Source organism: Salminus brasiliensis, chromosome 8, assembly GCF_030463535.1.
Source record: "Salminus brasiliensis chromosome 8, fSalBra1.hap2, whole genome shotgun sequence".
Classification (NCBI taxonomy): Eukaryota; Metazoa; Chordata; class Actinopteri; order Characiformes; family Bryconidae; genus Salminus; species Salminus brasiliensis.
The window spans coordinates 26,656,511-26,670,815 of record NC_132885.1 but is presented as its reverse complement, the minus strand read 5'-3'; the positions used below and the strand labels follow the sequence as shown (position 1 = coordinate 26,670,815).

Below are 14,305 nucleotides of genomic sequence, written 5' to 3'. Positions count from 1 at the left end.
TGAAGTGACGCAGGCAGCCATGGAGGTAAAACTATTGTCTGCATCTGCTTTCAGTGTCGTTTGGCTTCATGTTATTCAGACAATTGCCTTATGCAGTAACAGCCTTGGAAAGAAGTCAGTGTGCCAATATGCTGATAACTGATCTGCATCTGGTATATGTATTCCATGTGAGTTTAAATTTTAATAAAATTAAAATTTTAAAATGGCTTTGGTTTTACATTGCAGAAATGGGGACTTAGACTGTAAGACTCAATTATACATTCTGGACAAACGTTTTTCAAAAGGATGAGTTAAAGGTCCAAAAGCGTGGGTATTTACCCCAGAGCAGAAAGAAAGTTATACATGCTCTGGCCCTGGAGCTAGTTGTGGACTCCCTGAGCCAGTCTGGAGGCAGAAATCAGGACAGCAGCAATCATTACTGCTGTTATACTCACAGTGGCATACGACTCAGTACAACGTTGTTCTGAATCTGAAATGATCTACCAAAGACTTGGTGGACATAGACATGCTCTTAGTGATTGCTACTTCACCCTGAATCGCACCCCAGAGCCCCCCACCCCCAACTCAGACTTGCTCCCAGAGTCTCAAGATTGGACCCTGTCCTGTGACCTAGAGACTCACCTCGGATTTGCACCCAAAGACTCAAGACTTGATTTGGACACCTCAAAGACTCTTGAACTCTTGAACAAAGCAAGGATTCAGGGACTGAGTACAGTCAGTTAATACTCACAACTGGAACCATACAGATTGCCCCGATAGTAAATCAAAGACCCTGTCTACATCTGGTCATGTGACTAGTGTATGGATTGTGTCCTGGTAAGGATGCATTTAAACTCTGTAGTCAGATGCAGGCCACCTCCTTAAGTGGTTGGAGTTATCGGATTTGTGTTTTAAATGTGTCTTGGATGCGTTTATGCTTGTATTGTTATATTTGCTTGCATTTGCTACATAATGAACTGACTAGGGGCCAACCAAAAGTCTTCCTTTTGGCCATCTGAGTATTTCTGCTAGGTGTCTGTTTACGGATAAAATCCCACCAGCGGAGGGGAGTTGACATACCAGTGGGGAAAGCCCTCCTCGATGTGAAGATCTTATTGAGCCAAACGCTTCAAAATATACATAAGATTTTAATCCAGTTTTATCAGTGTTCTGTAATCAGTAAAATTTGTTTTTGCAACAGATGTAGGTCATCCGTTTCATACAGTTTCTAGTATTTAGTCTTTCCACATTCATAGAGATGGAAGGTCTTGTGTGACTGGAAATAACAGCTCTGGATTGCAAAGATGATGGCCGAATGAACAGACTTTCCTATAAGGATTTTGTGTCTGACACAAGGCAACAACATCTTTGTTGGTAGTGAGACACCACTGCATTGTATTATGGTACACATTGGAAATTCTAGTATACATTGTTTGTACACTTAATTTTGCAATACATTATGGTGTTCGATATCAAATTATATAAGGGATGAGATGTTTCATTTAGATTTTGAACAACACTAAAAAATGGTATAGGTACATTTTAATAGGGGTCAAAGTCAGAGAGTCGTTCTACTAAGGGATTTCCAGTAATAAGACCACATCAAATTGTCAAATCACAGAAATAATCTGTAGCAGTTTGTAGCATTTGGTTCAAATAACATGCAGCAATATGTATTTCTAGATTATTTTGGGTACTATGCATGCAGTATCTCCCCAACGAGACATAGGCAGGACTTTCCCCATAAGCAAACGACAGTATTATCCCATTCATATTTTCACCTGTAAGCTATCTCCTCTTTATGTTGTAATGGCTGGAATGGTACCTGGAGTATGGCTGAGTAAATCTTGTTGTGGGTAAGCCAACCAGATCTTTAGAGAAACCCTTTCTGAAACCATGTGCATGATGAGAAGCTGGTGAAAATATGCAATTGCAGCAATTTGTAGAAGAACACTTTAATAATTGGACCATACAGATATTTTTGAGCCTAATATTGAGACTTTAAACTGCCACTCTTGCCCAATCCAACCCAACAGCTTTGGATTAAATATTTTAGACTTTCCAACAAGTATTTCCAATCCTGATTCTTGAGATGCATCACTTGAGAATTCAGGTCCAACAGACTTTGTTCACATTTTCAGATTCACCTAAAGGTCTTTACCTGGACCTTTTTATCTTTTTATTTATTACCTTCTTGATCCAGGTCCTAATTACCTGGATCAGATGTGTTAGATTAGTGTTGAATTTGGAATTCTTTAGCATAGTAGAGGCAAGGGGTCTCTCAAAAGGAGTCTGGCCAACATTTTTGTAGTGTTTTTTCAACAGCAACAAAAAAAATCCACCAACTTTGTTGTACAGCTTTGTAGTACAAACTTAAAGAGGAAAACTGACAGCATGTGTTGGAGAGCTCCAAGCACAGGGGATTTCAGCAGGAAGCTGAGGACGATCCACAGGCGCTACATCCTGCTATAGGATGAACAAAGCCCAATACTTCACCATGTAGCCTGGAGCTCTCAGTTAGCATGCAGTCAATGAAGCTTTCCTTTAGTGTTTAATCAAGGGGACTGGAGGGCCCTCCAAAACACATCCGAGTTCAGCCCCCTTACATAATGCAATTTCATCCCATTTAGTCAGCCATCACATCTCCCCAACGTGCCACTTAGTTCCTGTCTCCTCTCGTCCTCTAGCCCAATACCTACAGGTTGTCTGAAGTTGACAGGGAACAATTTAACAAGCAGTAATAACAGACTGTGGGAATTGCCTGCCTGTGAAACAAAGAAAAAGAAGAATAATAAGCAGATGGAATTTACAGAGTTACAGGGTTGCTTGTTAAGACGGTGCTTTGCAGTGTTGAGGATGCCTTAAGGTCTCACTATAAAAAATAATAAAAATTAAAGTGGGTTGTGTATTCCTTTGTGTTTTACTGACCTAGTGCACATTAAATATCAGCTGTGTTATAAAAGTGCTAACGCCCAGTTAAATCTACCTTGTTTACAACAAATTAATCAGGAACAGTTTGGATTTACAGCGTTTGTTGCTTGTCAGGTTGTGATGGATCTGGTGTTTAATCTAGGAGGTCTGTTATTGCTTCCTATTATATAACGCTCCAGGATTTAATAGCATGTGTAAGTAAGCATCCGCTTGTTTCCATGCTGGAAACAAGCGCGGAGAGAGCCGTGCTTCCTGGATTTATGAAGTGGTGGAGTTATTGAATCGACAGAGGGAGCCAACAAACTTTAATCAATGCAGTAAATTGCACTGTAATGCAATACACAGGACACACAGCATTCATGGATGGCAACAAATGAAGGGAGGGCGCTGAGGATGAATGACTGTGTTAGCCATCTTTCATAGATCAGCTGTGACCACGAAGAATGATGACATTGGCATCACACCTCTTTATGTATGGACTTTGTGTTAGTATGTTGACAGGGACGGTGCTGTAAGTAATAGGCAATAATACAAGGCAAGGCTAGAAGACTAAGTAGTCTAAATGACCACAGCCGTATTCTCGAGCTGGAGGACTATGAATCAATTGAACTGAGCACTTTAAATAAGGTTATTTAAGGACTTTAAATATAACTGAGCTTTGCTTAGTTAAGATACATTTGTCTTGAGATTTCTAGTTGAGCACATTTAAATACTGACTACTACTTGCAGGTAAGAGAAATGCTGATGATGAAATTACCTGCCTCTGGGTAAAAAGTGGAAGCACTTTACTTGAGGGCTACAATTTTAAGGCTAAATGACAGCTACACAAACCCTTTCTTGACTTTAATCTACAAAAACATTTATATAGGCTTAATTCAACGAAGGAGCTGTTTTTATAAAGGCGTCTTTGGTCAATTATGTTGCAATTTTACCTCAGCTGAAGTTGGAATAAGCTTGTAGAAATGTCTGTATAGGTTGTCTATATTGTGTTAATCAAAGTTGTATCTAGTTGTCAAGTAACCTAATAAATTCTGCACTTTAGTAAAGTGTTAACCCAAAAGGCCTAATTTTAATACTATGTCTCCGCATTTACCTGTTTACAACTTTTCTAAAAGATAGCATTTCAAACTGTGTTAGAATGGCGTGACTTTTTGATGATCTAAGACGCCTCCTTGGTCATGATTTGAACAGGTGCTGAGCCCCTGCTGATAGGATAAGACTCCAGCTCTTGAAGCTGCCGACTTAATTAAAACAAGAACTTTTCTTATAGGAACTTTTATATTTAGCTGACAGACAAGGAGGGAATGAGTTATATCACTTCTCCTGCTTTTAAAGATCAGCATGATCACAGGTTCCCTTATTAATCCTTCAATATTAAAACCTTAAACTAGCTATTTGAACATGCAAATATGAACGAAACATACAGGGTGTCACTCTTCAGCAGCTTTTTATGTATTATTCATTAATGAGCTTTTAATGATATGAATTCAGTTCTAAATGGTGTTCAGAATGCTAACCCTGAAACTATCACAGAGCATCCTACAATAAAAGCAGCTTTGTGCTTCTTTATGTAGTGACAGAAACCACAGTAACTCGCTTTGCTTATCAGTACATGGGTGCCATATACAGAAACGCAATAAATCCAGCAGTATACAAACATGAAATTTCAATACAAGCCAAGTCAAGTCAAGTCAAGTGGGTTTTTATTGTCATTTCACCTACATACAGAGTACACAGTGAAATGAAACAACGTTCCTCCAGGACCATGGTACAACATAGAGACAGTGCATACAGAACACAAGTGCAACACAGTACAAGTGCAGACAGACAACACAACACAGTACAGACAGAGAATAATAAATAATTAGGGGTAGTGTGCAAATTATGCAATGTGCAATAAATATTGAGTCCAGTGAGGTAGTAAAGTTATTTGTGCAAAATGCTTCCCATATTGTCTGGGGTGAATGGTTGGTGAGAGAGAGAGAGAGAGAGAGAGAGAGAGTCTGAGAGAGAGAGAGAGAGAGAGAGAGAGAGAGAGAGTGCATGGAACAAAAAAAACATCAGTTCAGTCTCTGGAGTTGAGAAGTCTGATGTCTTGGGGGAAGAAGCTATTGCAGAGTCTGGTCGTGTTGGACCGGATGCTGCAGTACCTTCTTCCTGATGGCAGGAGGGAGTCTGTGTGATGGGTGGGTGGAGTCATCCACAATGCCGATTGCTTTGCGGATGCAGCAGGCAGTGTAAATGTCCATGACGGAGGGGAGAGAGACCTCTCATGATCCTCTCAGCTGTCCTCACAATACGATGGAGGGTCTTGCGGTCAGAGGCTGTGCAGGTCCCAAACCAGGCAGTGATGCAGCTGCTCAGGATGCTCTCTATGGTCCCTCTACAGAAGAGGGTGAGGATGGGTGGAGGGAGACGGGCCTTTCTCAGCTTCCGGAGGAAGTAGAGACGCTGCTGGGCTGGTGATAATTCAGTTAAAACCTTGAGCTATAATCTAGAAATGTAATATGAGACATTTACTTAGTGAAACGTGATAGCTATCCATGTTTAACCATATTAAATATTTACATTTGTACAAAGGCTAATTATAATGCTCCTGCAGCTAATCTAATGACTTGTTCTTGGTGAATATACCCTGTTGCATGCATACTCTCTCACTCTCCTAAAGGGTTGCCAATCCTTTATAAAATAAATTGAATTGATTTCATTTGGTTACTATTGAACTGTGTGTAGAGCTAAATACCAGTGAGCTATATCCTGCTTTCTCAATATTAGGATGTCAGTTACATTCTGATTGGGCTTGAGAACATGCTGGAGGATTCTATGGTAATGGACTGTACTCTGAGCAGTAGAAAGAGGAAACATGCCACTGGCCTTTCTTTTAAGGAGTAACTTGATGGGAAACTCTTTTTTCTCTGTTTTCAAGGCTTGTTGGTATAGTTGATCATGGGTGTGCAGCAGCCATTGCACCCATTGAAGCTCTGCTATATGTGGTAGCTGGAAGATGTAAAGGGGACCAAGTTGAAGTCTCTGATAGTTTCATCTGTGAGAGTTTGGGGAGTTTTACAGACAAATTAAGTAATACGTTAATTTCTAATCCTGTGCTAAGAAGAGTACACCAGAACGCATTACTAAACTAGAAAAGTTGAGAATGACCTTGTGTGTATGTAGACTGGAGATGTACAATTGGATCTGGAAATCTGAACTGCTAAATCTACTTATGCTGTGTAAACTCCAGTCAGCGCTGCAAGTCAAGGTGAAGGCGGAGAGACAAGTTTGGCATGAGAGGATATCACATTATCTCTAAAGTCCTGGTTATGTCACCTGCTCAAATCAGACATCATTAGACTGAGTGCGAGTGTCTGCCTCTATATTAGCCCCGTGGCACAGCATTTGTCCTTGAATGAACAGGGCAATCAGGGGCTGAGTTTGCCTTATTGTCAAAGTCTGTACCATCTCCACAAACCAGACAGACAGCTGTCCTGTATGTGCTCCAGCTCCACAAACCAAACACTAATAGAAGTCCTGGATACCCTCATGATCATATCTGTGTAGCGATGTTTGGGCATTAACTGAATACTCAATCACGTTTCAGCCTAATTGTTGTCTTCTGCATGTGTGTTAGCTTGAAATATTGACTGGCTTTTCACAAGTCAGGTTCAGTCTGGACGGGGCAAGGTTTCTAAAATATTGGCTCAGGTCACGTTCACATTTCATATGAAAGCATTGATTAATGAAACTATTATTAATCAACAAGTCTGGATTGATACTCAATTTATAAATTGCATTTGTTTGATATGTAAATTAATAATTTACATTTATATTTGAGGCCTTTAGCAGATGCTCTTATCCAGAGCGACTTACAAAAGTGCTTCACTGTTTACTCAAGAATAACCTCAGCTATTTTGAATAGACTTAAAATTCAAAGATACCTCTAAGTTTAGATACTACAAAACACAAGTCAATGTGGAGACCATAGTACTCTACTCTTCGCCCAAGTATTCTTGGAAGAGGTGGGTCTTATGTCTGCGTTTGAAGGCAGCGAGAGACTCTGCTGTTCGGACACCCAGGGGAAGTTCGTTCCACCACTTCGGTGCAGGACAGAAAACAGCCTGGACACTTGTCTTCCATGGATTTTAAGGGATGGCAGGTCAAGCCGAGCTGTACTGGAAGCTCGAAGGGCTCTTGGTACTGACAGGCTTTTGACCATTGCCATCAAGTACGGAGGGGCTGATCCATTCTGGGCTTTGTAGGCCGGGGTCAGGGTTTTGAATCTGATGTGGGAAGCAGCTACAGGAAGCCAGTGAAGTATCTGCACTGTCAGTTGTTATGGAGCATACCCCTTAACATAATGATAAAAGCCATTGTGAAGCACCTGAAGCACAGTTACCCATTATACAATATATGTTGAAACAATGTTTTAACAGGTGAATCCTAATGATGTCCTCTGTCCTCTGCCTCTTCTTCCCTCACACAGGAACTCTTTACGGCGGAATGCAAGTTCAAAGAGTCTGTATTTGAGAACTACTATGTGATCTACTCGTCCATGTTGTACAGACAGCAGGAGTCTGGGAGAGCCTGGTTTCTGGGCCTCAATAAAGAGGGCCAGGCCATGAAGGGCAACCGTGTGAAGAAAACCAAACCAGCTGCTCACTTCCTGCCCAAGCCATTAGAAGGTAATGGCTGCTCTGGGTCCTGTGCTGAACACAGGGGAGGGTTTGCTTCCAGTTCACTCATACACTGCGGAATCCTAATGAGGTGCATTAGCTCACAGGAGGCGATACTTTTACTTAATGTTCTTTAAACAATGCAGATGGTTTCTGCAGATGAGGATATATACATACATACATACATATACAATAGCATATATTTAAAATACAATAGGGATTGATTGGAAATATGCATGATGACAATACAGTGTTTCACTTATTGGTCTCTTTTACAGTAAGAAACAATAGCAGGATTCAGTAAAGTTTTACTTTAAGTTTATCTTAAGATAAACACTATGAAGTTCATAAGAGTGTTCTTAACATATGTCAAAATCTTAGTTTCTTATGTAGTCAGTAGGTTATCAGTCATGTTACAGTATATACAGTTTACAGCATATACCGTTTAAATACAGATCAAACAGTGTTTGTGTTATATAGTTATGTAGTTTACACTGCTTAGTGTCTGAGGGCAGCATTAACATTAAGTAAACAAGAAGGACAATGAGAGGAGGATGACATGGTCAAAAAAATCCTAAATGTCTGTTTAAGAAACTTATATATTGTGAAACACACTGGGAGTCACATCTTTCAAACTTCTCTGACCGGCCAAGCCAAGCAGAAAATATTTAAGATGCATATTTGAACATTTTAACAATGCCTCTTTTTCTTAAAGGTGCCACAGAATGCTGTTCTTTGGTGTAAAAAAAGTGGGCATGTGACTTTGATTGGGCCAAAAGCCTGTTTACAGCCCAGCTATTTTGCCCTAGAATATGAAGAATACCACTACACAGTCCTCCAGCTTCCCCAAACAGATACCTGCAATGGCAGTTGGCGTACCTTTACTATTGTAGCCTTTCAGCATTTTCACATTCTCTCAAAATTGCCTTTACCTTTAGCCGTAAAAGGTTTACACCGTTTGAGGTTTATGCTTTGTCAATTCCATGTCCCAGAGGCTCATTTTCCAACTAGGCCAAGGTAAATACCATTTTACATTCTAGGGCACCTTTAAATATAAAAAAAATTAAAATAGATTAAGTGAATGCAGCACCAGAGCTTGTAGGATACAGCCACTACATATTTTGCAAATATGGTTTCTTGTTTTTAACGATTACATTTTTATATTTTCTGTTCTATTTGTATTGTTTGGATATGAAATTGTCATCTGTAGATTACTTAATCATAAGTGACTGACCTGGTCAACATAAATCTAAATGCCTGACTGTGATTTGTGTTGGAGAAAATTACAGTGAGAAAGCTGTCAGCTATATTTTCACCTAGAAAGTCATCCATGCACCTTTTCATCTGAAAAAGTGCGCTAATATTATCATATATCAGCCAAGGACTAAATAGCTAACAGTATTTATCAAGCAAACAGGAAAAATGCCATCCACTCTTAGTCCACAAAAGGCATCAATATGGATGTCCTGTCTTTCTCATCATTCCTCAAGCTCAGGCTGCCATGTGGATCTTTATCTCCTGTTTGATGTGTAATTTGTAATGATGGGTGGCTTTTATAATTTACAGCCCTGGTTTGTGAGGGAGCCGAAAGGACAGACCTGTCTGTGTGTGAGAAATGCCCACACTTTATTGCTGCTCTACAGACGGCCACCTCGCAGGCCGCTATCTCTACCTCGCTGATTTGTGTTCATTATATGGCCACAATTGCAGAAAGGCCTTCGGTGGGGCCTGCAATCTCAAAGAGAGAGGATCTCTGCAGCAGCCTAGCGTAGAACAGGGGCTTTTGGTGCATGGTGAAACCGGGTTTCGGTTATATAAGCAGCCAAATGTGTCCCTGAAGAACAGGCCTCCCTTCTTTACAGAAACTTAGCATAAGCCGCAGCCTCTCTGACAGCCTGCCTGAACTTTGACAAACTCACACAGGCTCTGTCAGAGCTGGCCTAATGAACGCTATCTTCTAGCCCAAGCAGAGTTTCAAGTTTGGACGTGGTGACAGGAGGCATTATGCAGGGCTTTGGTTATTTACAGGCTCATTATTTCACCTGGGCTCAGAGATGTGTAGCATTCTGTATAATTATTCTGTTCACTTGAGCACTGGAATTGTTTTACTGTATTGTAATTTGTAAGGGATGTGATTGGCTGGTGTTAGCTGTAGTAGACTCCTTGCTTTTACTTTCATATGATGTGCTTTACTGTAAGTTATAGTTATATTAGGCAGTCATGGCTGAAACTTAAAATGTATTAATGGAAATATTATTTCTTTTGGAAATAAATAAGCTGCATGTGAGGGGAAGGTCCTTTGAACTATTTTGTTTCCAACTAATGATTATTTGTTGGATTAGATCCATTAATCGATTGATTGATTTTTTTGGTTTTTAAACTCGGCTAATTCTAACTTGGCTAATTCTAACTGACTGAGGGGCTGTATCTAAATTCATACATGCATAATTAAATAAATACAGTTCTACTTTGTTTGAACCAGACAAGGTTTTTTCTCTCTGACTAAATGCATAAAAAATGTGCCTCGAAATAATATGCTAGGCTCGTTTATTTAACACTACGAAATGGAAGAACATAATAATACAAGAATAATACTGTAAACACTAATGTACTAATGTAATACACTGTAAATATGTTCTATTATAGATAATATAGAACATATTTATAGATATAGATATACAATATAAATTCTGTATGTTGTCTATATATCTTTACATTGACTTCTCTTATTGGCGTAGTTGTGACATTGTGTTGAAACTAACCCTGTAGTGTGGAGGCTGTGCTATTGCTATAGGTTGAATAATAGTACATGAGAGGACTGTGTGTGTTTACACATACACCTAGTAATAGACACATACTTGAAGATTGTACTTCTGTGGTTCATGGGGAATCATGATAAATGTCTGAACACTGCGTGTATATGATCTGGTTTCTATATTACCTACCACATAACAATTGAGCACTTGACGACCAAGCATCAGTCGAAAGGTTAAAAGATTATCAGGCTCCAATCCAGAAAAATCACATCCATTACAAACAAATCTGATATGTCCTGTAGTATAAACCTTAGAATTATCACCTTTCATGAGATAATATGAGATAAGCCTCTGTTCCCCTTTTTTCCCTCTGCTCTGCTCCTGCAGTCGCGATGTACAGAGAGCCATCGTTGCACGACGTGGGGGAGACAGTGCCCAAGGCTGCCGTGCCTCCGAGTAAAAGCACAAGTGAGCCAGCCGTGATGAACGGAGGCAAACCGGTCAGCAAGCCCGCCAGCAAGCCCAGCACATAGCCCAGCCGTGGAGTGACCACTTCAGACCCCCCTGTCCCCGGAGAGAGAGCAAGACTCTCCCTGTCCCGTCTGTGGAATCTGGTCCAGACGAGCCCCTCTCCTCCTCCTCCTCCTTCTCCTCCTCCTGCTCCTTCTCTTCCACTCCTCTCCTCTGACTCTCTCCCTCCACTTGGCAGATCGATCGTGGAAGCTGTGGCCAAGAGTAGCGCTGAGGAGGATCCGACTGGATGAAGCAGATCAATCCACACCATGGAATGCCCTAACGGATACGGAATGCCTTTTTTGATCCCGCTTCCCAAAACACAATAACACCCACCTTTTTTTGTTTTCCTCCTGTGACTGTGACAATCCATGAAAGACTGAAAGAGTGGCACAGTGGCCGCAGGTGCATCGTGTGACGACGTCTCTCTCTCTTGTTGTTTTTTTTTTTGTTGTTGTTTTCTTTTTTGGTTGTTTGTTTTGGAGCCCTGTAATGGCTGTGTCTATTTCAGATCTATTTTCTATACACAGTGAACACCAGCTATGCTCTGGGGAAATAATCCGCTACAGACTGACTTAAGAAACTGCTAGAAAAAAAAAAAACAGGACTGTCGTTTTTTATAGGGTCTGTTCCCGTGTCTCCTGCTCAATCTAGCTTTCTTTCTCTCTTGCTTTCACTCTCTTTTTCTCTCATTCCTCCTCTTTCTCGAGTTCTACAGGGGCTGTGTGTGCTTTTTTTCTTTTCCTTTTACTACTACTTTAACATGCATTTTGAGTTTAATCCACGGTCCTGTCGGTGCATCCCCACACACACACACACACTCACCCTCATATATATCTACATACGTGTGTAGGACTGAGATGCCAGTGGTGGCTTGTTTTGCAGGGAATCATTCAGGAGGACTGGTGGGCCAAACGCTGTCACCACAAAGACTGTGGAAAGCAGAAGTGGCCGCTGTCTCAGGCACAGTGCCGCCGTACCTTTTCTCCCTCTTTCTTACTTTAGTGCCCAGAAAGAGATGCGGCGAAGGCTGGCCAAGCTGGCTTGTGATTTCCACCAGCGTTTGCTGTGCCCTCGCGTAGTCTGCCCACGGAGACGTCCGATGCGCGGCGTATACATATCGATATTGAATATTTTCCGAGCGAGCAAGCGAGCGCGCGCCTCCAGACCCCTCCAAAGTACGAGAGGAATCCGAGTTCTATTTTTCTTTACTCTTTAGTTTAGAGCGCAGGCTCTAGGAACATCTATAGGCCTTGTAGGCCTCAGGTCCCTCGCGCGCCGTCTCCATTGAACTATGAGCTACAGTCTGGTGACCCGCTGAACGGGCGGCACCAGCAGCAGCCACTGCGAGAAACATCTACTAAAGTCTACTCGGAGGCAGCGCGTTACAGTGGCTGGGTTTTAAGTAGGTGCCATTCCTATCGGCTGCATCCTCTTTCCGTTCAGCAAAAAGCATGGGCAAGGTTAGTATTGTGTTCTGTTCTTGCAGTGCGATGCAAAGCGAGAGATGGCTTATATATGACAAATGTTTTCACTGTATACAAAAAAAATAAATAAATAACAAAAAAAAGCTTTAAAAAATAGATTTTTAATAATGACTAGATATTACAGTTAAATAAGGAGACTTTTTTCCTAGCTCAGCATGCAGAGTCCAGTACTGCTCATATTGGCCTATTGTGTGCCTGTGATGACCTCTAACCCAGCATGCAAAAACATGTACCCAGTCTGTGCTGGGTTAAAGGTGCCTCATGCCCTCCCCAGAGAAAACACACACACACACACACAGTAGCTTACATACAAGACAGTCTAAATTCTCAGTCCACATTCTTGTCCGCAGAGGTTGATCCTGAATTTTACCAAAGTTCCTCTATATGTCCAAGAATTCAGAACCACAGATTCCAGTTACGTGCAGTGGGCAGCACTTAAAAAACTCGCCCATGCTGTCCAGTTTTTTTTTTTGTTTTTTTTTTTTTTTTTGGCTCACTGTGACTAAATCATTCACTCATCAAACACAACTAATTCTGCCTTTTTTTGTAAATCCTGGACGGTTGTGACTGCAGTCATGAGAGTCAATTGTTCTTTTAAAAAAAATATTAAAATAACACAAAAATAAGGGTACCTATAAATTAATCACCTGCATGTTTTTCCTTAAGGACCAAAGTATGAGGACAGTATAATGGATACACCATTAGTCTGTTTAGGTCAGCATTGAATGGGCATGATAATGTAAGGTTCTCTCATAATTTTTTGGATTGGAATCATTGCACTTTCGGTTCTGAGTCATCATCTACTCTCTGCTTTTAGCAAATTATCAAGGATTATCCGACTCTATCATCAGAATTGATATGAAACCTGTCTTGCTTTGATGATTTTCATAGTTTTAATGAACAAGATCTAGAATGTTATTCTGTAGGCTGAAGCTGGGCTGCTAAACTGCAAATATATTCGAGGCTTCATTTGAAGACTTTCTATTTTCTGGAATTTATCGGGATTATGAGCTAGTTTCTTATTAGGACGTGTTAAAGCACATTAGTTAGTCTTACATATTTGTCTGTATAAAGCTACTTTAATGCTAGAATGACATGCAGTACTATTACACGAAAAAGGAGCTTAAACCATTTCGAATCCAGTTGAGGGCTGGTGTCCCACTTCTACATGACACACTAATCATTCTCTCCAATGAACTCTACATGCTGGGCTAACTTGCCCTGCAAACCAGTTGACTGGTTACTATGAAGGTTGAATTTATTTTTGTAAATGACTGGTGAGTAAATGTATACATCTGTTTGTCTTTCTGTCTGTTTTGTTTTTGTTTTTTTGGTTTTTATTTGAATGTTTTCTCGTGCAAATGTTTGAGTTTATGTTCCATGCAGGTCGTGCGTGATATCGTCTTTATTTGTCAACAGGAGCTATCACCGAACAATCAGTTGTTTCGTTTTGATATGTTTGTTTGTTTGTTCTTTCTGGTACTTATGTTTCATTGCAGAGTCCTCATAATCTTTAATTTGACCACTGTTTCGTCTGTTGCATGGGAAGAGGATGGCATTTAAGAACTGCATGTTGTAGGCTATGTGTATCAAGAAATGTTGGTATGTACTGCTAATTTTACATACATATATGCAAAGAGTTTGTCTGCACTGTACAGTTTGTGTTGGTTGTATACACAGATACAACATATTGAATAAAATATTTATATAAAGGTGTACTGTAACGTCAGTAAGAAACTTAATGCAATACTATGTGCAGTATATTACTGCACCCCATCGTTTTGATGATCTGAACTTTTGGCTAATACTGAACTGCATGGGTTGGCCAAAGTAGAACTTCATTACCTACTTTTTTGTTTGTTTGTTTTTATGATATTCTGTATGAAGATCCAAGGATGGACATTTCCACATACATTTTTTTTCAACTATGACACACTCAAACACCACCCAATGGATATGGATAAATCAAATT

General features: G+C 40.4%; 1 protein-coding gene across 2 annotated transcripts in view; it reads left to right on the top strand.

The window, feature by feature from the left end:
• Nucleotides 1-14,045, top strand: part of fgf14 (fibroblast growth factor 14) — a 208,493-nt gene extending 194,448 nt beyond the window's left edge. For both annotated transcript variants that reach the window (XM_072686318.1, XM_072686317.1), the window contains exons 4-5: nucleotides 7,388-7,586; nucleotides 10,721-14,045. In XM_072686318.1, the coding sequence (XP_072542419.1) occupies nucleotides 7,388-7,586; nucleotides 10,721-10,866 (345 nt within the window). In that variant the 3' untranslated portion in view covers nucleotides 10,867-14,045. The remainder of the gene's footprint in view (nucleotides 1-7,387; nucleotides 7,587-10,720) is intronic.
• Nucleotides 14,046-14,305: the final 260 nt, after the last annotated feature.